The sequence below is a fragment of the Macrosteles quadrilineatus genome, unplaced genomic scaffold (assembly GCF_028750875.1).
Source record: "Macrosteles quadrilineatus isolate MER2022 unplaced genomic scaffold, UCM_ALF_1.0 Scaffold_1__1_contigs__length_201487025, whole genome shotgun sequence".
NCBI lineage: Eukaryota > Metazoa > Arthropoda > Insecta > Hemiptera > Cicadellidae > Macrosteles > Macrosteles quadrilineatus.
In genome coordinates this window covers 173,423,722-173,445,982 of record NW_026542594.1, presented here as the reverse complement: position 1 = coordinate 173,445,982, position 22,261 = coordinate 173,423,722, and the positions used below count along the sequence as shown (strand labels likewise).

Here is a 22,261-nt window from a genome sequence, read left to right as displayed (position 1 = left end):
TATAAAACTATAAAATTAATTATATCACACTAAATCTTTCTGCAGAACATATTTTGTCCTTCGTCCTATTCATTTAGTGCGTAAAAGCACTCCTTTTGTGTCCTTTCTTGTACTAATAAATTTAGTTTGCTTTGTCTCCATTTAAAGTCCTGTCACTAAGACTTCTTCCTTTATTTATTTCTAGTGTTGATGAAAGTGTGAACAAAGAAAAGTGTTTATATGTGTGCGTGAACAAAGCTATTTTTTTAAATATATTTAATATTTTTATCAGGAAGAAAGAATATAATTGATTGGAAAATTTTACGAAGTGTTTTACCCAAGGATTAATAAAAATATTGTGATCTTATTTTAGATTAGTCAGTAGTTTATCGAATAGAAAAGTAGGTAAAACCGTTCTCGTAGTTTAACAAAAAAAATTCAGAATAGCTGCGAAACATGCCCCTACTTAAATACTGTAAACATTGTTTTGTTTAAACTACTAGTAAAAATGTGATGCACGTAATCTTAGTTAACTTTTATAATGAACAAGTAATCTAATTAACTAAAATTCATAAATAACGTTCATGATCCAGTTACCAATATAGAGACCAAACACTGTTTTGGTATTTCTTGGATAGCTGTAAAGTATTGTGATTTTCTTTAAATTTTGTAACACCTTTAGAAGAATGCGTTGTGATTAAAAATAAAATGGTAAACCAATTTAAAATGATTTTATTTATTGTTGAGTCATGTACACTTTTCCGTAAACGTAAGCGTACTTGTACATTAAATTACAGATCTTCATAGATAAGGTGTGTAAAAAATATATGCTTTAAGTAACAAAAAGTACAAGAAATGTCTAATTTTTGTATTGGCTTTTAGTGAATCTCCTAAGAATTGCCCAGGAATAAGGAAATGTTTAGAGTTTCTAAGATAAATAATAATAAACCCGGATGGAGCCCCTGAGGTCGTATATCCATGCTTCTTATTGAGTTTTCGTTTTACCGGTCTCACGTGGGATCTAAAAGAACATTATTATCTAGGTCATAAACAATTCTCACTGCACATAGAATTTGTAGGCCTTTGTAAAAGAACATTGAAAATGTACAAAATAAGTTTTAAAATACATATTTGTTTGATGCACAATTATCATATAGCATCGAAAATCATACTTGATTTTACGTTATCATATTGAACATATTTTATAGTTATTTATTTGAAAATAAAAACACTTGGGAGTGTCATAGGCCTACAAATTTTTTAGTTTGTCTTTAATCCAGAGGATTGTATTATAAAAGATCGGCAGAATTCACGGACACCCTGTACAAAATATTTAATGACATTTAATCAGCCATTCAGGGGGAAAAGGTTATTTTATTTGCATTATAAGTAAATATATCACACAATTTCATTATTTCAAAACATTTTTTACAAAAAGAACATGAAAAACGAAGGAAAAGAAATCCCCAAGTCCCAGAGAATACGTCTGGTTGAAGTTAGGATCTAATACATGTAATGGAACGTGGGTTTGTATGTGGTTGCAAAGGTCAAAAGATGCCGGGAATATTCAAAGTTATTAAGTAGTATTAAACTACTTTAATCATGCATAGTTCTGAGGATACACTTTGAAGGATGAAATAGATTAAGAAGTTATTGAACTAAGTAATATATGTTTAGTGGTTTAGAATTTATACAAGTTAAACATCTTTAAACAAAATATTATAAGCAATAAAAGAAATATTATTCTCGTAAAATATTTAGGGTTCTAACATACCAAACAATTATTTTACTTATTTATATTTTATTGTGTTTCTACGTTATTTGCATTTTTATAATATTTTATAAGGAAACAGCCTGAGCCTTGGTCTTACTATTAAATGTCGTTACTATTTAACGTTAAATCATATGATAATAAATAGTCCAATGAAAAATGGCATCTGGGCCTGGAAACGATCTCGTTTGGAATCGAACCAGTGTGTTTTTAGATTTGAAGGCAAGCACTATAACAACTCAGTTACTCAGACGTGTTAAAATTACAATAATTGTAATACATTTTCACAAAATGACCGTTAAATATTCGAATCCATATTAGTTTTGATAAAAAATACAGTTATCAAGTAATCCATACTTATTGCATAAGAAATTACCTACTTTTATTGACAGCATTGTAAATTGGACTTGATGGAGAAACAAATAAGATAGAAAAATTGTAAAAAGGTTTTGCTACCCTTTTAAATTGACAGTTACTATATTGAGCCAGCCATTATTTTACTCTCTGACTAGTTTGTTAAATGGCACTTTAAGACTCACTAGATTAACTTAGTCTAATTTTTAAAATAAATAGTAAACGAATTCTTTGTGATAACACACAAAAACATTTGAAAAAATTGTTCAAAAATCGTTTGATTGAAAATAATCGGTCAAAAACTATGAACATTCCCTTTACAAGGTGGTTTTACAGTCAATGTATAGTAGTTTAAATGATAATTAACACATCCAAACAAGTATTAAACGCACGCCTTTGACTATAGCTTTAACTTTTACTTCAGACGATGAAATAATTCCATTGGATTCAGGTGGTATCGGTAAGAGGATTAAACAATCGTAGTTGAAATACAACTGTGGAGAGTCATAACTGTCAAACCAGTTTTCCTGAGAGGATTCATTCAAACAAGTTTGACAAAGTTAGTTTAAAACCCAATAACTTGTTTCTCCCTTTGTTTTAACTCTCTAAAGAATTTGTTACTTCATTGGTTTTATTATTCACTGTTCCAGATAATAATTGGGATTTATAAAAGAACTTAAAATACCTTTAAATTGTCTGGGTAGCCGAGTGGTCATAGTGCTTGCCTTCAAATATGGAGGTCACTAGTTCAATTCCAAACAAGTTTCCAGACCCAGATAGCATTTGTCATTCGGCTATGAATAGTGATGCTATCTAGCAAAAATTTCGACGTTAGATAGTGACAATACCAGGGTTTGAACCGTTTCCCTTCAAAACGTAAAAATGCCATTGGCGTGAAAAATACACAAAACAACAAACTTTAAATCTGTAAAATATATAATTTTAAGTCAAATTAAAATGATATAAACAATATCGTTTGAAAAGTTGAATATTTTAAAAGCACATTAAACAACTCATATATATAATTTAAAAATACTGAAATAGTAGACAAAGTAAGAAGATAAGAGATGGGGTTTCTGTAGATTGGGGATTTTAAACATCTGATACTCATATTGACAGTTATTTATTTATCTTTTGCATAGTAATTTACTTTTACCGTACTGCACATAACTTCCATTTTCAGTTGATATAATATCATTGGATTTTGACTTGAAAATATGACTTTATAAACAAGCATAAAAGCACTGCAGCATGGAAATCAGTTTTAAGCCTAAGAACTCGTCATATGTTTCTACATTACTCAAACATAAGCTTCTTACCCAGCATGTTACAGCCTGCAAAACGTTACTCTGCCAAAACAACATTGGGACATTTCTCAAAACAGTTTGTATCAGAGTAAAGCTTTAGTGAACATTTAATTAGTCGAACTACATAACTAAGTATAGTTTGTGAATTAATTCATTGATTTCGTTTGTTGAAGGGCTTATAAAAAAATTATACACATTTAAAAATAAACCCTTCAACAAAGAAATTGATGTAAAAAAATGAAGTATCTGAAAATCGAGCTAGTGTGTTTGATAATACAACTATTTCAAAGCGTAAATACATATTTTTAAACATATTACAATGACAAACATTGTATACAAAATTGTATACACATGTAATACCTGCAAACGTGTTAAATTGTAAAAAAAAAATAAAAACAAGAAAATACAAAAAATACAAATTTCAATTTTTAATAATAAGTTTCTATATTTTTTAGTACTTAATTATAAATAAATCTTTACTTTTTCAAAAGTAATACCCAGGAGATAAAATGTTTTTACAAAGTAGCCATTATATTCATTTTATTTTGGTTATTTTTTAATTTTAAAATTATTTTTAAATTTCAAAACAGTCAAAAATGTTAATCAGGAAAGAAACAATGGCAACAACTATAATATACGAAAACTAAATGAACCTTTTTAAAAATTAGAGAACCGTGTCAAGTCTACATGATTTTAGAATAGGAAACTTTGTGATTTCGGATTCCCGTTCTGTCTGATGAGGTTTTAGGACTCAAAGATTAAGCACACCAATGGACATTCACAGCAGGGGTCAAGTTGAAGTGGTCATTCCTAAGTGCTCTCTCTTGTTTTTACTACTACAGAGTAAAACGTTTTAAAACCGATATTGAATACTCCACAACCATATAAAAGATAAAACTTCTTATTTTTATGATTTATTTCAATATTTGGTCAAAAGCAAACATATTTTTATATTTGTTCATCCTTTGTGAGTTACCAAACGTCTATCCGACCGTACTTTTGGGAATTTGTGCTATATTTGCATGACAACGATTCTGTTTTATTCCTAATATCAAAGCCAATCAGTGCTTGGAGTTGAAACCTGAAATATAAATGTTTAACTTAGAAGAATTATTCTGGATAAAAATATATAGATTTTAAATTTCTTCTATAAATTATATTTTACATAGTTTTTTTTTTTACTTTTTTAAAAACAAGTTTTTACTCTCAGAGTCTATGAGAGGTAATTAAAAACAACCACTAAATACATAAATCAATGGCGATTCAATTGTGAAGAAAGATACAGTATACCGTTTCAATACTGTTTAGAAACTTCATACCAGGTTATAACGTACGAGTGACGTTAATAAGACAACATATGCAGACATATTTCTTCTTTTATTGTACGTCTTTGTGTAAAAGTTGCATAAATATTTAGATTTGTTTGGCTAAGTTTAGTAAATACTAGCTTACTCATTGGTTTTATGATTTAATTGGATAAGTAAAATGTATTAACTGAAGAAGCACAAACAGCAAATTGACAAAAATACTGGGTAGTAAATCTTTTGATGATGTATATTAAGTGTAAGCAATAAATTGGTGTAAGTGAAGGTAAAATGCCTGTAATTATTTAAAGAATGAAAATAAAGCAAACTAAAATCTATAAAATCATAATTCTATAAATGATATTAACTTTAATACTAATTAGAGTATAATAATTTATTTCGTGAAACTTTGGATATAATGAAAAAACGCAACCAATTAAAAAGTCATTCTTGACAATTTGATTGCAGGCAATCTCAACGTGTTTGGTTTGACCACAACATATATGGATTTCATAATAACGGGATACTGTATAATAATCTGTAAAATACGCTTTACTACAGTCTAACTATACAACTGTTATGTTGTGCATTATTTTGCGATTTCCGTTAATGGATCTACATACGCCATTTAAATTCCATCCCAAACAATTAGAATAGTAAAACTCATCATTGTCTCCGGATAGCAATGTTTTGACAATGATAAACTAATAAAAAACCAGTACAATTGTCTTAAGTTACATATTCTGAAATACAAGATTAGTGATTACCCATCATGCCTTGCGCCTCCAGCCTGTAACATTTCCTCTCGCGATGATTATTGCAATAAAAGTCAATCTACCTTTGAGGAGTGAGTTTCCGATAATCGTTTAGTTTGTTATCAAAGTTCAACAGATTTATCAGCAAAAGTTGAACTGGGGCGGCTGCGAGTTAGAACTTGGAATTATCACCAATACCAATTTTGCAGGATAACTTTCCATTACCCAGAAAACAATACTCATTAACGTTTATTGATAATTTAAAGTGTTAAATTGTTTGTGGGTTTGTTAATAGCGTTTTTGAAATAACTAGTTTTAGCAAATTCTCAATAAAAGGGATAAACTATTACGGTATGTTCCAGGTTAAAGACTGAACCTGGGATTAATTAATTTCCTTGTTCGTTTTGAGGTCCCCAGAGGCGAAAAACACTCTGTTACCAGTAGAAACATTTAAACCTACATTTATTCGAAGAAATTAGCGAACCAGTATGATCGGGTTATGCGAATGGAGATTTAGGGGGGGGGGGAAGGGTTGTATGGGGTCAATATTGGGTTTCCTATTTTGGACCTTAAAACATAAAGTTTTGCAATTGCTTTCCTAACCATTTTGTGATACAAAACAATTAATTTAGTATAGCAAAGAGGCGTTATGCACTTGATGATTAAGGAGAAAATCGCAAAAAAACAGAAAATTCCAAAATTACCATAATATTTTGATGTAAAATAATTAAACCGTTGTAGTTTGCTTGATTATGAAATAAAGTCCTGAGTGCGGCCAACCCATAGATCTAGTAAAATATCTGCGATAGAAAATATTCCCAGCTGTTGTCAGACATTATAAAATTTTGAGGAAGGTATAATTTTATTTTAAAAGTCCACACGAGTGACAATTAAGTAAATATTTATTCCACATCTAGTTAAGACGTATTTTAACCAAGATATTAATGAAGAACGTAGTGAGATGCTAACTTTATTACTGACCAATACCTAATTTTCATCCTGAGCAATTTATTAGGGTCCCCAAGTTCAAGCATATATAGCCCCATCCGAAACAATTTTATTCATGATAAATAAAACTTAGCTATATATTTACTTAAAAATGACATATTTAGTAAAAAAATTCAAGTAAAAATAAACTTCGATACGCATATTTATAAAGTATTTTTTATCTTAAGTTATTTTACCAAGTTTAACACTTTCAAGATTGGTATTTTCTCTAAAAACATGCAGCAAAAGAACACGTTATGTTGGGCGTTGTCACAGAGCCAGAATGGTATTCGCGTTGTTATGAATTCAGTGGATTGCCTTGTTCTGTTTTACGCCTTGTTCTGTGGGGATTGCTTTTGCCTAACTGTGAACCTCCCCTCCTCATTTCTCAGCTGATAACCAGTGACCTATATACACTTACTACAATACACATTTACACTGACTGTTGTATTTTTTAATTAAGAAATTATTGAACGAAGTATTAGTTGAAATATAGTTGAAAATGTGAACATTTGCTTTCATTACAATGAACGTTTTCGTGCTCAAAACACCTGGAAAATCAGATAATTGAACAAATACATACATTGGTTTAGTAATTATAATTTATGTATATTAAAGAAGTTAAAGAACTTAAATCTATAATAATTCCAGTAGAGCTTTAGTAAAATGGAAAATGATTCTAAAAATGTGCCAAGATAATTTTATTCTTTATGAACATTTATGCCTTTGTGGTATTACTTATTTTAATTAAATTCAAAACATTCTTATAAGTTTTAAAATTTCTTTAACACTATTTATCCTTAGTAAAATCAATATTGGTAGAAAAAGTTAAATTAATTTTGTGACCAAGTAGGTACTGTAAAGATGTAAGCTTACGTTAGTATCTCTTTGCATGAGTTTATATGTTTGAAATTATAATTTTAAATGACCATTTTCCCCATAAATCTGTAAAATAATAGACAAATCTGATATAAAACCCTCTAACGAATTTGATTGTAATTTTATTTGTATATACAAAATATCATCAAAATCGGATCATTTTTGCTAGATGTATCGTGCTAACATATATATGAATTTGAACGAATGGTGTTTAGGCCTCAGGGGACAGGGAACATGAAAACGTAAAAAACGAAAAAGTAAATTGGTCCCGAGTCTAGGTTACTATGAAATCAACGGTAATAGCTTATGCCCTATATGGGAAATTCACCAAAACATCATTTGATATCAGAAAACGCAGCTTGACTAAATGGGCACTACATCACGTTCTTAAGCGGGGTTTAACCAAAATATGGTGATCGAATGTCTAGCTTAAATTGTTTGATTCAATCATTTAAACAATAGTGAACGAACATTGCCAGGTGCGTTAGATCGGAATTACTGACTAGATAAACGGTCCCAGTTTAACTTAGTCAGGACCAATATTCCTTTTAAACCTTTATAATAACCTAAATGTTGACTAGGGCAATAAATAATTCACACTATACGCGTATGCAAATACTGTACCCAAGCTCAAATATTGAACACAAAATATTATTTTCAAAATATTTAAAGGAAAGCTAACCAAAGAGAACAGAGATAAGATGGATAAATAGATAAAAGGAGATAAAGGCTGGCTCTGACTTAGATTGGGCTGTAACCGACACCCGGCAAGGGGTTAATGGATGAAATTCTCCAGTCAAGATTGATTCCACCCCTTCTTCTTCTTCTCTCATCAATCCTCAGCGGAGCTATTCAGCTTTTTATTGGCTAATTGGATTTGTTTTTCGTTATTGTTCTTGAATGATTATTTAATTACAATGGCTTTCTTGGAAATACAATGTTATTTTAGAAGGATGTAATTGATGAAAAATTCCCAATTATGTATCCCTAATTAACAATCATTAATATGATATTGTAGCTGACTGATGAATTACTTAAACAATAACTATATTTAATTCGTAATGTTGTAAAATTCAAGGCTGACGTACACAATCTAACATTGATGAAGAAAATTAATATATTTGGATTATTTTAATATGGGCTAAAACATCTTAGATAAAACTGCTTTTAATTGGAAGACGACACAATTATTTCTACTTTCAATAGAAAGATTGTTTGTTTTAGTTAGACGTTAAACCAAAATTAATTTTTTTTAAGAGCTGGAAATGTATGTTATATTCTATATAAATCCTAAAATAAATTGTAATAAATATATAGATTTAGGTTACGCAACAGAAACGGAAAAAAAAAATTTTTAAAAATTCGTGGTATAACTTTTGTCATAATTCTTGATAAATAATTTACTAATTACTAAAAATTTTGATCTAACAAGAAATCATAATATCATACTCAACCCTAAGTTCGCTCTAATTATACTTTCGCCATGATTATTTCGCTCGCTTTTCATTAAATAGCTTTTCCGCTTTACTTCAATAGAGAGAGCATTTTAATAACGGGGCCAAAATAAGAGATGGCGCGTTTCCTCTTCGTGTCCGAATCCTGACTTTAAGATGAAATCGTAGTAAAATCTAGCTTGAAGGTTGAATACATTATTGACTCCATTGACGGTTATGGATTGTAATCCATCCACTAACGCTCCTGGAACGATTAATGGATGTTGGCTGTTTACACAGTTGAAATACATCACTGGCAAGACCCAAATCGATCTACTACGACTCTCACTTTCATTCAGATTTAAATTGAGTTGGTTTGTGAAATTTCTGCTTTGTATGACACTTTAATTCTTGGCTTATATATATTGATCTTAATCGATTCTACCTTTAACAAAAATGTTATCAGTATTTTATTACCAGTATTGATAGTTCGAAACTGGACCCAGCTGTTCCTGATCATTGGGCTTTAAATAAATGTCCTGGCTAATGAAACAGCTGATCTTAGTCAGTAACAAAGCTACACAGATCATCTCACACCATTCTACACTCATCCTTCACTCATATTTAAATTATAATACGCACCTAAGTGGCGTCCCCATCTTAATGATTGATAATTGAATTGATAAAATTAAGTCATTTATGTAGGATCGTCCTTAAGAAATTTAATAAGTTAAATAATGTATGTCGATTAATACTGTTCTCAGCTATTTTCGGATTTTGAAGGTAATTAAGTAAACTATTTTCTCGTCTTAAGTATTAAAAATCCAACCATGTGTCTTCCTGGTTTAAATAAAAATACAAAATGTTTTAAATTAAAGATCGTGTATTTGTATCGAAAAAGTATTTAATAAAAATTTGTGAAAACGTCAAAATACACAGTATAAAGAATACTTTAAAATACAATTGTAATAATAACTTTAAATAATAAAAAAACATGTAAAAAACGTCGAGCTGCTTAACAAATTGTATATCACAGTTTTACAATAATTGTAAAACTATGATATACAATTATTGCATAAGGTTTTAGTAACAGTTTAATTTAATCTTATGTAAACAAAATGTATAAGACATGCTTGTATACGTTTGTAAACATAAACATGTTTCAGATTAGAACCAAACATTTCCACTGAAATGATGGAATAACCGAGCCTCTTACCAACATACTGCATTATTTATACTATTTCCCCCCAAATTGTTCCCAACTGAAATATAAAATCTTTCTGCTTCAAGAGTTTCTGATGGAATTTACCTTCTTGTTTGTATCAATTATTTTAACTCGGACTAAAAACGTCCTTTAATAAAAGTATATATATATATATATATATATATATATTTATACTTCGTGTTCGTATTCGTATTCATATTCATATTTATTTACATTATATAGAACCATTATTGTTGAATGTATATAATGATTACGCAAAGTAAATAAAAATACACTTTACAACACTGAAAAAGATTAATTTACACACCGTTTTAACCATACGGTAAATACATATGAAAGATGTTTGTGGTTACTATCTTTCAGATATATTTACCATCTTGTTAAAAGGGTATTTACCCCCCCCCCCATATATATATATATTTTCCAAGTAGGTAAAATTAACTTACTTTATATGCTGAAAAAAGTTGTATATATGATAATATTTCAACAGTACTTCTACTTAAAACTGTAGTTCTAAGTTTTGCTAATTTTGGTTTGTATAATGAGAAAGAACATTTTTACAAAAGGTAACATTTGTTTTAAGAATTACATTTTTTTGTTAATAACAAACATAATCCATCAATTTATTCATGTTATGTTTATTTTCGATTGGATCGAATATTTTTTCTAAAAGTCTTCTCGGTGACAAGTGTAAAGAGTTATTAAAGATACTAGAGTTTAAGACTATTCTTTATAAAATATGCCAAATCCATTTAAAATCAATGTATTTTCTACATAGATTTCTAAATGTACAAGAACAAAATAAAAAAGAAATAATGTCAAAAGCTGTGAAAAAGTTGTACAAAAAACCAACATAACTATTCCTTTGTTAAGGAAACGAGTTTGAAAGTTATCACTGAAAATTTTTCACGTCTTGAAAAAATCTTGAACAAGGGTGGTGTTATTGCATTTACTTAAAGCTAAATTGCATAATGTTAAAATAAAGGTTTGAGCGATGCGCTGAAAAGTAGAAAAACTAATTTGAACTCTTTATATTTTTTAGGCATGAAAGTTCAATTTATTTACATTACCCAAAAGTGTCCATTACTATTTTTGTAAAAATATTGTTAACTATAAACTCTAACATTTCTTTTATAAAATCCGTAATTTTTGACGATGGTTGGTGGAAAAAATAGTTAAAAAATTCGATAAACATGCTTTATGAACTTAGTCTTGAGCAAGTACGAATAAGTAAGATCTCATTTGAATTTATCGCCAGTTCTAACATTTTCATAAAGTTATTTTCCATGAGCTAAGTAATTGGTTTTCTAATATACTCGTTTAAAGTTATATTCAGTTAACATTTTTCATGTTTTTGTAACATTTTAGTAATATAGTTTTACTCATTGAGTGAACATGTAACCCTTGGTAAATTAAAGAGTGTGTTCTTTAGAAGGAGCTTTATAGAGAAAAAAGAAGAACATTTTAATTAATAAGAATATTGATATGTATTAAGTAAATTTTTTAAACTATTTAAAAAAAGCGTTGCATTATTTTATTTGTTACTAACATTAAAGTTAACAAAAATTCAATTTTGAATGCTTAGAGAGCTTAAAGAATTCAAACAAAGTGTACAGAATGTTGTTAAAAATGAGAAAGGGACTTGATAACTAAAATAGTGTACATATAAGATAAAATGAACAAATATAAATATAAATGATATAAAACAAACATTTTAATCGAATCTATAAACTCAAGCTACAACCAAAAATTGAAAGGGGAAGTTAGAAGTTTTAATTAATCCAGCTATTTTATTAACACGATACGCAACATTTTCCGGTTGGATAAGGTAACCAGGTTTACTTAAGTGAATTCCTTGAACTAGTTTCCGCTTTACCTCACAGCTGATTAGTTTTCTAAAGTAACTTAGAGTGTTTCACAGCCAGCTTACCTCATTAGCCTATTGATCTAAATTCAAATAATCATTCAGTTTAATACCATTGAAAAGTATTTTGCATCATAATGTTTTTTGTCATAGGATGCTAGACACGAGCCCGGGATAGTTTTTCACATTACTTCAGGCTAGACCTAGGGGTTTGGCATTATGACGGAAATAAAATCCATTGGTGATTTGGAGGGATTTGTACCTGGGAGTTTTCACAAAAGTATTTCCCTAAAATAGTCAGATTTCCTTTATAAATAACATAAATTTTAATGTGAATTTAGGTTTGCTGATACAGGGAAGGTAATAAATACATTAATTTTGTATATTAATGAATAATTATTTTATTCAAAAGATGCAGCTTAAAGAGTATAAAACTTATCATTATAAGCAAATTAAGTTTGAGAGCCAACAGCTTACTAGACAACCTATCATGGTAATATACAGGGTGATTTGTACTCAGTGTGACAAAATTTTTTTGGTGTAAGTACAAAGTAAATGAAGTGTGATGATGCATATCAAATGTTCCAAGTCTAAAAATTAGCTTCCCAAAAAATTATTTCATGTTTTTCAAAAATGACCATGCTTTTAAACTTAATACAGTGATTTCTAAATTACCTGTATATGGATTTGAGTAGATAATGTCATTTTCGTGTTCTACATTAAATTTTGAACAAGAATAATAGAAAATGACGGAGGATCAGTTATAAAAACTCCATTGTAAATAGATTCAAAGATAAAAATTAAGATGTTTGATAAAAATTTCAAAAACAATGGTCAATTGCATTTTTCACACCCTGTATACAAGAAAGTGTCGGAATATGTTAAAAACTGCGCCACTTTATAAGCTTTCCAACCATATGCTACACCATTGAGCTTTATGTCTGCTTATGTACGCTTTAGTGGTTTGATGACTACAAAGCATGGTGTCTTTAACATTTAAAACATAGAAAGTCGGCATGTGTTAAGCAAAAGTTGTATTTTTGTTTCAGCTTGAACAGTAAATACAGTAAAAAAGTTCCCTGTTTTCTGGTATTCAAACCACTAAAACAAACAAAAAAATATCTAAACCTCAATAGTGTAGCATTTGGTTGGAAAGCCTATAAAATGGCGCAGTTTTTAACATATTCCGACACATTCTTGTATACAGGGTGTGAAAAATGCAATTGACCATTGTTTTTGAAATTTTTATCAAACATCTTAATTTTTATCTTTGTATCTATTTACAATGGAGTTTTTACAACCGATCCTCCGTCATTTTCTACTATTCTTGTTCGAAATTTAATGTAGAACACGAAAATGACATTATCTACTCAAATCCATATAGAGGTAATTGAGAAATCGCTGTATTAAGTTTAAAAGCATGGTTATTTTTGAAAAACATAAAATAATTTTTTGGAAGCTAATTTTTAGACTTGGAACATTAGATATGCATCATCACACGTCATTTACTTTGTACTTACGATAAAAAATTTTGTCACACTGAGTACAAATCACCCTGTATAATAATTTATATGGGAGTATATCGCCGTCCAAGACTTTCAAAGACTTAGTATAAAAATAATAAATTTTTTATAAACAGTTTCCAAAAATAAATAAATAAATACTAGGTTCTGTAGTCCTTAGGAAATGAATAAATCTAAAGTTTAAACATAAAGTCATAGACCCACTAATTTATTGGTCTTGATACTTTTAACATATACGCTTATTTAAAATTGTGCCTAATTTAAAAGCAATATTTATGTTTGAAGAAAATAGATCGAAAAAGTTATCAATATATTACTGTAATGTAGCAATAACTTACTTACTATTAATGTCACCCAAAATATATATGTTTTGTCCAAATGCATTGGTCTCAGTCAAGCCATACAGTCATGTGATGAGCCTGTTTTCATTGAAAACTTTAATTAACTCATATTTTGGTACATTAAGGATTGCTTTAATGTAAATGAAACAAAACTACAGCATTCATTTGCGTATAGTAATTCTTATAATAAAAATTCTCTAAAAATAACAATTGTTTTTTATAAACTTAATCATTTTAACAATAATTGATGGCAGTGAAAAACGTTTATTACAGAAATTCCTCAAGGCAATTGATGTAAAAAGTAGTACCTGTGTGTGTAAAGATTTTGCTATAACTTTTATAAGTTTACATTTTATTAAAAGTATATTATAGCCTACTTATAAAATAATAAAACGTTAACGAGTGAATGTATATCAAACATATTATTTTTTCTTGGACGAACCACGAAATTTGTATTATACCTCAATTTTAAAATAGCCTATACTGAAAAATAACGACTATACTGACTTTATTTTTTTGTAATGAGAAAAGAATTCACGGAAGTAGTTATTCTGCTTAAAACCTAGTAAACAAATGTGTTAATATTTAAATCACTTTGAACAGCAAACTCAAAAGCCAAAAGCAACTGAATTGTGCATTATGATGATAAGAATAGTCGAAGATAAGAAACACCAAACAGCTGATCACATGACCTTGAAACGACGACTATTTTATCACTAGCCTCTGCCACTTTTCCGGCTAAACGCAAAACCGAGTAATATTCAGTTGTTATTATTTTAAATGTTAACATTGTGCTTGTGTTTAACCTAAAATATCATGAATGGTGAATCAGAGTGACTGTGACAGTAGTAACAAAACTTAGCCTCCAACTCAATATCAAAGGATATCACAAGGTAACAAATATTTATTCTAACATATTTCAATATCCAAGAGCTTTATGATTATTTAAAAAACCAAACTATACTTAGTATTACATAAACAGGCTTGAAGTTTGAATTTATTTGCTAAAAATAAAAATAAAAACAAAACAAGTCATATGCATTTAAAGTGTTCACTTGTTATACATTAATCCTAATAATCTCTTAACTTTATATAAAGTATTTCTAATAGACACATAGACTATGAAAAATACTATTAGTAGCACTAAAAATATTCAAACAAAATATTGGTTTTATGAAGAAACTGACTGCAGTAGTTGTCATCCAGCTAAACTGGTATTGTAGCACTACTAATGAATAATTAATATTTTAATCAACCTCAGGAGATTCAACTTTAGAATTGGAAATTGTATTTCGTACAAAAAAATGAACAATAAAATACTGCTTAAATTCTAGATCCAAGTTTGCCAGTCAATCTGTTTTATTTATTTTCATGGCAATAAATGATTTATTATTATGACATAATATTGATGTCTAGGACTTTCATTGGCTTTCGATGTAAATAATATTATTTTTGGAACAGTTGCTGCTAGCACTAAATATTGTTGGACTTTAAGAGTTGACTCAATTTAAAACTGACATTCATACACATTCACAAAACTTAGTTCCTAGGTTATATTACTTGCCAACAACAATAGGAAACACATCATCCATATCCTTGATTTAAAACGGAGAGAGGGTAATGTAGTTCTTTAGACCTGCTATATAAAATAATAGTTACACATCCATAGTTGATTTCAGAATAAAAATTTGAACTACCTAGTATGATGTTGAAATGGAGCAAATGCTTGTTGAAAAGTACTCTTGATAGGGTGTCAAACTTACTCAAAAAGTGTTCTTATTTTTAACACCCTCTTTATGTTTGAAGTCAATAGATCCAAGAAAATGTAACTACACACCGTAGTGTAGTAATAAAATAAATTACTTACTATCGATGTCTCGTGAAATATAAATGTTTTTCCTCAATTCTTTTATTTCAGTCAAGCCGTTAGAAAAATATTAATAACTTATCTTTTATTCATTAAAATAACACCATTAATAAATAACACATACATTTACTTAATGTATTGCGAGAGGGTCGGACCTTAATGTAAATAACTCTTCAACCAATTTTTTTTTTCAAAAGCTAGTTTGTGGAATAATGATAATCGTAGTAATACTAACAATTAATTTAACTCAACTCAATTGGTACAGTAGTTTTGACCAAGTTGATTGGCTAATAGACGGATTCACAAACACCAATACTTGCACGTTAATAATATTAAGAGGGTCCATACTCAAATTAATTGAGCATTTTAATAGGCATCAGAACTTGTTTCTGGTGCACAACTAATAACTAACCATCCTTTTTTAAATAAAATTTCTTAGTACCATAACAAATTAGCATTCAAGATTAACATAATCGTATAAGAATAGTTTGTTATTAAATAAAATATTATTGGATGAATGAGACTACTTGTGTCCAATATTTACAATATAGAAATTATAAATTCATACTATAAAAGTGGTTTACCTACCTCAATCACGTTGAAATTAATTATCAAGAAATTGCATATTCAAAATCCATTTTCACAAACACTTTGGCATCTCCTTATAGTCTATTATCTGTTAGACATTCAACCAAGGTTTAGCCTATCTGTTGAATGGCAGCTCACATTTAACAATACCTTTGTAGGCAACATCTGGAAATGATGAAAGGATAGGGAGCAATACCTAAAGGAAACTACCTTTTTTAACAATCATCCCTGTGCTAATTACTCACAATTACACAGTTCATAGAATACAGTATAGTACAAAGAAACGTATTTAATTTTATACGCAGGCTGAATAGGATGAACGTGCACTGTTCTCTTCCTTATCCTTCTTTTATTTATAGGAGATCTAGTATACATCATGAACTCACTGTTTTTGCTGTTTTATAGCATCTTTACAACTAGAAAACTGGTCTTGAACAGTCCAAGTGCTAGGTGACTGGTGACGTAGCCAGCGACCGTGTCAGTCGCTAGCCACCATGGTGGCGACGGTGAGTGGCGATCATGTGGCGACCATAGAACTATAAACATAGCTCTATGGTGGTGACGTGGCAGGACACCGTAGTGTGTAACAGGGGTCTTAACCTAGAAAATATAATAGCGCTGATATCATGGATTAAAAAATATTTTAGCAAGGTTGAAGATTCCTGCTGGTTTGTCCTTTTTATATTTTAAGATTTCATGAAATTTTTCACCTACTTATATATTTTTTTTTCAGATGATGCTGTCCCGAAGGGTCCGCCAAAGGCTAAAGTGGCAGCTAGTCTGGGCATGCTGTGTCCTGTTGTACGGTTTGGTCACTTCCACACTTCAATATCCAGCTGATGAAAACATCACTAAAACGGTAATGTTGTTATTTTACATACACATTTTATGTTTTGATCACTGATAAATCATTGTAAAAAGTATTTAATTGTATTGTGCATCATCAATCGAATACGATATTATATTGTTTATCGTAAGAATTTTCAAATATTCCAGAATAAAATCTTTCCTCATCGTTATACAAAGATTCCAAAATAAGATCCTTTCATATTATTTATTAAATTGAGAATCAGGTGGCAATACTGCTCTGTGAAAATTCTCCTCAACAATGAGCTATTTTCCCGCGTCATGATAAATCGAGAATCAGCTGTTAATATTGTTCTTGGTAACAAGGAGAGGCTTCGATTGCGTCATCGTTGCTAGGTGACTGAAACCTGGATGGTGTTATACCCCGTCAACCTTTAATATTCATCAGGTGATTATTTCTGGCAAACTTGATAAATCTAATTATAAACCAAGCGTAATCGAGATTACGTCATCGTGGTAACAATATTTTGGCGCAATTAGAAAGCTTTAAAAAATGTAATTTCAGTTTTGTTAGTGGATAGTAATAGTGTTTATTGATAGTATTAACAAATATCAACCTACTATTTCACGAACACCTATGGGAGTGAGCTGGTGTAGTGGTAGAGAGCTTCGGAGCCCGAGGTCCCTGGTCCAAATCCCGCCAATCACCAATGGATTTTATTTAATTCCACCACCCTCTACGACTAACCTGAAGTAATGTGTAAAACTGTTTCGTGCTAGAACCTAGCGTCCTAGGATGTGAAGGTAAGACTTGAAAAACATAAAAAAGACTACTTAATGAATTTATCATTCTGATGGATCAGCTAAAGTTAATTTTGTTAGGAATTCTGTCCAGTATATGTAGCTTTTTTGGTGTTTAAATGTTGTGTTATTTACCAAATTTATGGACATTATTAGTAAATTGTACGATTTTAACTGTTGCCTGACCATTCATATTTTGATCATAGAAGAGAGCCTTATACCCTGCATTATTTACTGTACAAAGACCCAAGCATTACTAGATAAAAAGTAACGTAGAAATACAATATTTTCACCACTCCGTAACAAAAGTTACTTTTTTCGATAACAGCTGACATCAATGAAAGTAGTCGATTCCCAAACTATAATTTAAGGCGAGGGCTTAAAAATCGATCAGCTGATTTTCCTCGCTCTAAATTTACTTTCCCTCGCTCTCGATTTGGTCTCCATTTACTCACTACGCACACTAGAGTTTTTTACGGTTTGATTAAATGATGTGAATCAGCTCCATAAATTGTTAAAAGTTTTTAATTATTTTATTTTGATATTTAAAAACAATTTATTGTGAAATATACGTAGGTTTCCTTTAGGATGTTTTATTATAGTCCTATTTTTATGTTTTAAAAATTAATCAAAAATATACTTAGGTTTCCTTTTAGAAGATATTATTTGATTTTATTCAAACAAATTAATTGAGAAATAAAATAGTTGTAGTATTAATGAAGTCTGTTATTCTGTGTTTGTGTATTTTTGCGTCGTGATGAAAATTATCGTTCATAACTCCTACCGAAAGTTTTTCCGGCACTTGCTCCATTATTCCCGTCCTCGGCTTCGACTCGTACGTGAAAATAGCTCTCACATACTCGGCTTCACCTCGCACGTGCAATTGGGGTTCCCTGCGTGAGGCGAAGCCGAAAACTAACCCAATAAAACCCGCCGAAAAACGTAAGCGTGCCGGAAAATTCCACTTTCGACCCTAGTAATGAAATATACTATTTCTACAACCACTTTATTAACAGTGGAGATATTTTATCTAAATCCGTACAAAATAAATAAAAAGCATCAACAATGTTGATACTCAGTTGTATTAAATATTGAATAGTTCAACTAAAACGTAATACGTATCAGAATAGCCAGGAATATAAAATACACAAAATATAGAGTCGAGAAGGCTTGCTGTCCAGAAAGGAGATATTTCGTGACAGAACACGATACTTTACGGGTTAGATGGACGGCAAAGCTAGTGTGATGGATAGCTCAGAGATAGCTTTTGTTTATCTGCCCAGTAGACCGTAAAGTAGCAATCTTGTGGTTGTTTTCCATCACGGTATTGATATTGTCGAGTTTTAAATACATACTACCAAATAGATAGCAGAAAATGTATTAGTGATTGCAAAAACATGTCACTAGTGAAAAACATATGTAATAGGTGTATTGTTCTATAAAGTGGTTAGCCATTTTATAAGTTATACTGATAAAATGTACCTTATTTTAGACTTTGTAATTTTTAGGTATACCCAATTTTTGTTAGGTGCTCTCTCTCAGAATGTGTGGCGAGCGTTATAGTTTTTATTTCTGCATCATAGGCCCTACCATTGACTATTGGGTACTGAAGTTGTATAATAGTCAAAGATCATACCAATAACTTGAAAGAATTAAGTGTTTTATTGTAAACTTATTTTTTCTCTGTAATCATAAAGAAATGGTAAAGCAAGCATTCTAAATCTTAAAAAAGATAATACATTTAGTAAAACTCACTCAAATATGGGCCATGAAATAATGTTTAGAGTTTACAGACGAATTAGTAATCTAAGTATATTCCGAAGTCAATTGTACCTAGGCATTATAGAAATTAAATTGCTTGGGTTTGTATGAGTCATGTTTGAAGATAAAAATATAAATTGCGTATAAAAATAAATTAAAAAAAATTACCACAGAGTTTGAGTAAAATATCGGAATCTCTCCCCCATAACCTAAATGTTTTAATGTATACTTGCGAGTTGGTGGTCATTGTGTAATCAAACTTAATGTGATGTTTTGATAATTTGATGAGTCTTTTTGACACATTTCCACACTGAGATCTAAATATATTAGTATTTAGTTAAACATGGAGCTACGGGCTCCAAAATGTACATTATAATCTACAACAAAGGATGAATCAGTGGAGATGAAAAGCTTTTATCTTAATTGTTCTTAAAAAAGTTTAAAAAGTTGAGGAGGCAATTATAAAAATAAAATAAAGAGCAAGAGTATATATGAGCTTCGCTCGCTCCGCTCAAGACACAAATAGGTAACTAGGTCTTATTTCATAACCTACATCGCAATCATGATGGAAACTAGTAATCATTTATGTAATAGCAGCATCATGAACTAGACCAAGGTAATTTCCTGACTTGGCTATAGGTACTCAGCCATGTATAACAACATTTAAGGGGCTTCCGGAACCTGTAAACCTTGGAATAATCTTGTCTAATCTTTGTTTAACGTTCATGATCAACTTGAGTATGATTATACAACGAGATGTATACTGAATATGGAAGTTTGTGGTAGTACTAGGAGAGTTACGCTATGAATCAGCTGTTTATTCGGTTCCATCGTTGGCATGTAATATGTGTAACTTATATTGGAACCAACTAGTGTTGTTTAAGTATACAACAAAGCTTGTTAAATTTTCCTCTACAATGTTTAGCTAGAGTGTAACCAACGTGCTCATTCTATAACCAGTGTATATATATATATATATATTTTTTTTTTTTGAGGTTGGCAGCTTTTTTAACGTTGCATTTGCCCGTCCACACAGACTAACTACCCGTGCGTGGAACCATTGACTAAGGAAACAAAAGGTTAAAGGTTAAAATCCCTTGTCTGTGGTGGAACGTATCCAGCAAAGCAAGGGGTGAGTCGGTACAGTACAAAGGATTACAATACTGATAAAATGTTTTCGGCAGTGACCAGGATCCGAACCCGTGACATCGGGCCCTTGGGCCCGAAGTATGTGCCGCTACCGACTGAGCCATCGACTCACCTAAAAGGCATAAAACTCTGAAAATTCTAGTGCTTTACTAAACTGTGCTCTCGTCCGGAGCTTCTAAAATAATATTAAAAATGCGATAAAATTGTTGTATTTTAAATTAAAACAGAGGAGATTCGCGATGAATATTGACTTTTTGTAATCATAGCTCTAATCAATTTCAAGTTAAAACTCATTTTAGTTGTAATATACTTTAATTTCTAAGCTTAACGTTAATGTAGATGACCTTGGATACATACTTGTTGATTACCTGTATTTTCCGATATAAATTTACATTCAAACATTTTGAAATACTTAAATAACGTTCACTGAAATACTCAGTATATTCGTATATGAATTTAAGTAAACAGCCCTTTAATGACCTGAAAGTGAAATGTCAGAATATAATTAAAAAAAAAATAGATTGTGACCGTTTTAAAACTAATTTCGTTCAACATGTCAACAAAACTTGTTTGGTTTCGTATGAATTGGAATACAAGCGTGTGATCAGTCACTGTTACATGCATATTTTACAAACGGTTTTAATTTACATCCATATCAATTTTGAAACACTAAATGGCTACATGAAGATCCTTTTGATAACAATTATTAATCCAAAAATAGTTAAACTACTATATATTTGTATTTGTCATATTACGCGTAACTGGTGTTGGATCCAAAACTATAATAACTGGTGACGACAAATTGAAAAAGTATTTAATCAAAGCGGGTCGAATTATAAAAACAAAGTTTATCATTGAATGTATCTTTAAACAATGGAATGTATTCAATTTAAAGAGGACATAGAACGTCATATGGTTAAAGTCATTCACTGGATGAACCATCCACTTTATTTATCACCAAACCCACCACATCTGTGCCTGGTTATGGTATAGTTTGAATTTATCACCGCGTATTAAATTAGGACATTTCCCTCCCTTTGCTAATGAAGTCACATTTTATGTAAATAAAAATCCCAAACCTTAATTCAAATAAAATTGTTTTGAAAATCATTTTAGTGAGTAAATAATAGTAATGCTATTCACTGGCATTAGGTGAAATATTGACATATAGAAAACGAAGTACTGTCTTACTGTCTTAAAACAACTATTAATACAAAGTTGTTTTTATGTTGATAATTTTGACGAAGTGTTTTAATTGATTGTTTCCTATACATTTGCATTTGAAGAATGCTTCTTATTTTGTGAATTACAAGTGTTAAAAAATAGTTGTTCGTTCAGGTTACATCAGTTTCCATTAGGATACGTCAACAAATTAGTGAACTAAAGTTGTTAAATGTATGCTTTAATCATATGTTTTCTATACGAACTATGTCTCTAATTTTTTCATACACCTTTTTGCAAATTAATTGGACTACGTAATCAATATCGATTAAACCATGTAAATTTAATATTTTTTATACAAATTCATTTTATGATTTAATCTTATTTTTTTCTTAGAAAAAATAA

At 30.0% G+C, this 22,261-nt stretch overlaps 1 protein-coding gene across 2 annotated transcripts in view; it reads left to right on the top strand.

The window, feature by feature from the left end:
• LOC128990122 (probable sodium/potassium/calcium exchanger CG1090) overlaps positions 1-22,261 on the top strand; it is a 75,468-nt gene that overhangs the window by 37,848 nt on the left and 15,359 nt on the right. The window contains exons 1-2 of one of the 2 annotated variants that reach the window (XM_054412392.1): positions 15,233-15,339; positions 16,911-17,036. In XM_054412392.1, coding sequence (XP_054268367.1) covers positions 16,911-17,036 — 126 coding nt within the window. In that variant the 5' untranslated portion in view covers positions 15,233-15,339. Of the gene's footprint in view, positions 1-15,232; positions 15,340-16,910; positions 17,037-22,261 lie in introns of those variants that run through there. The other variant, XM_054412385.1, reaches the window with a different exon arrangement.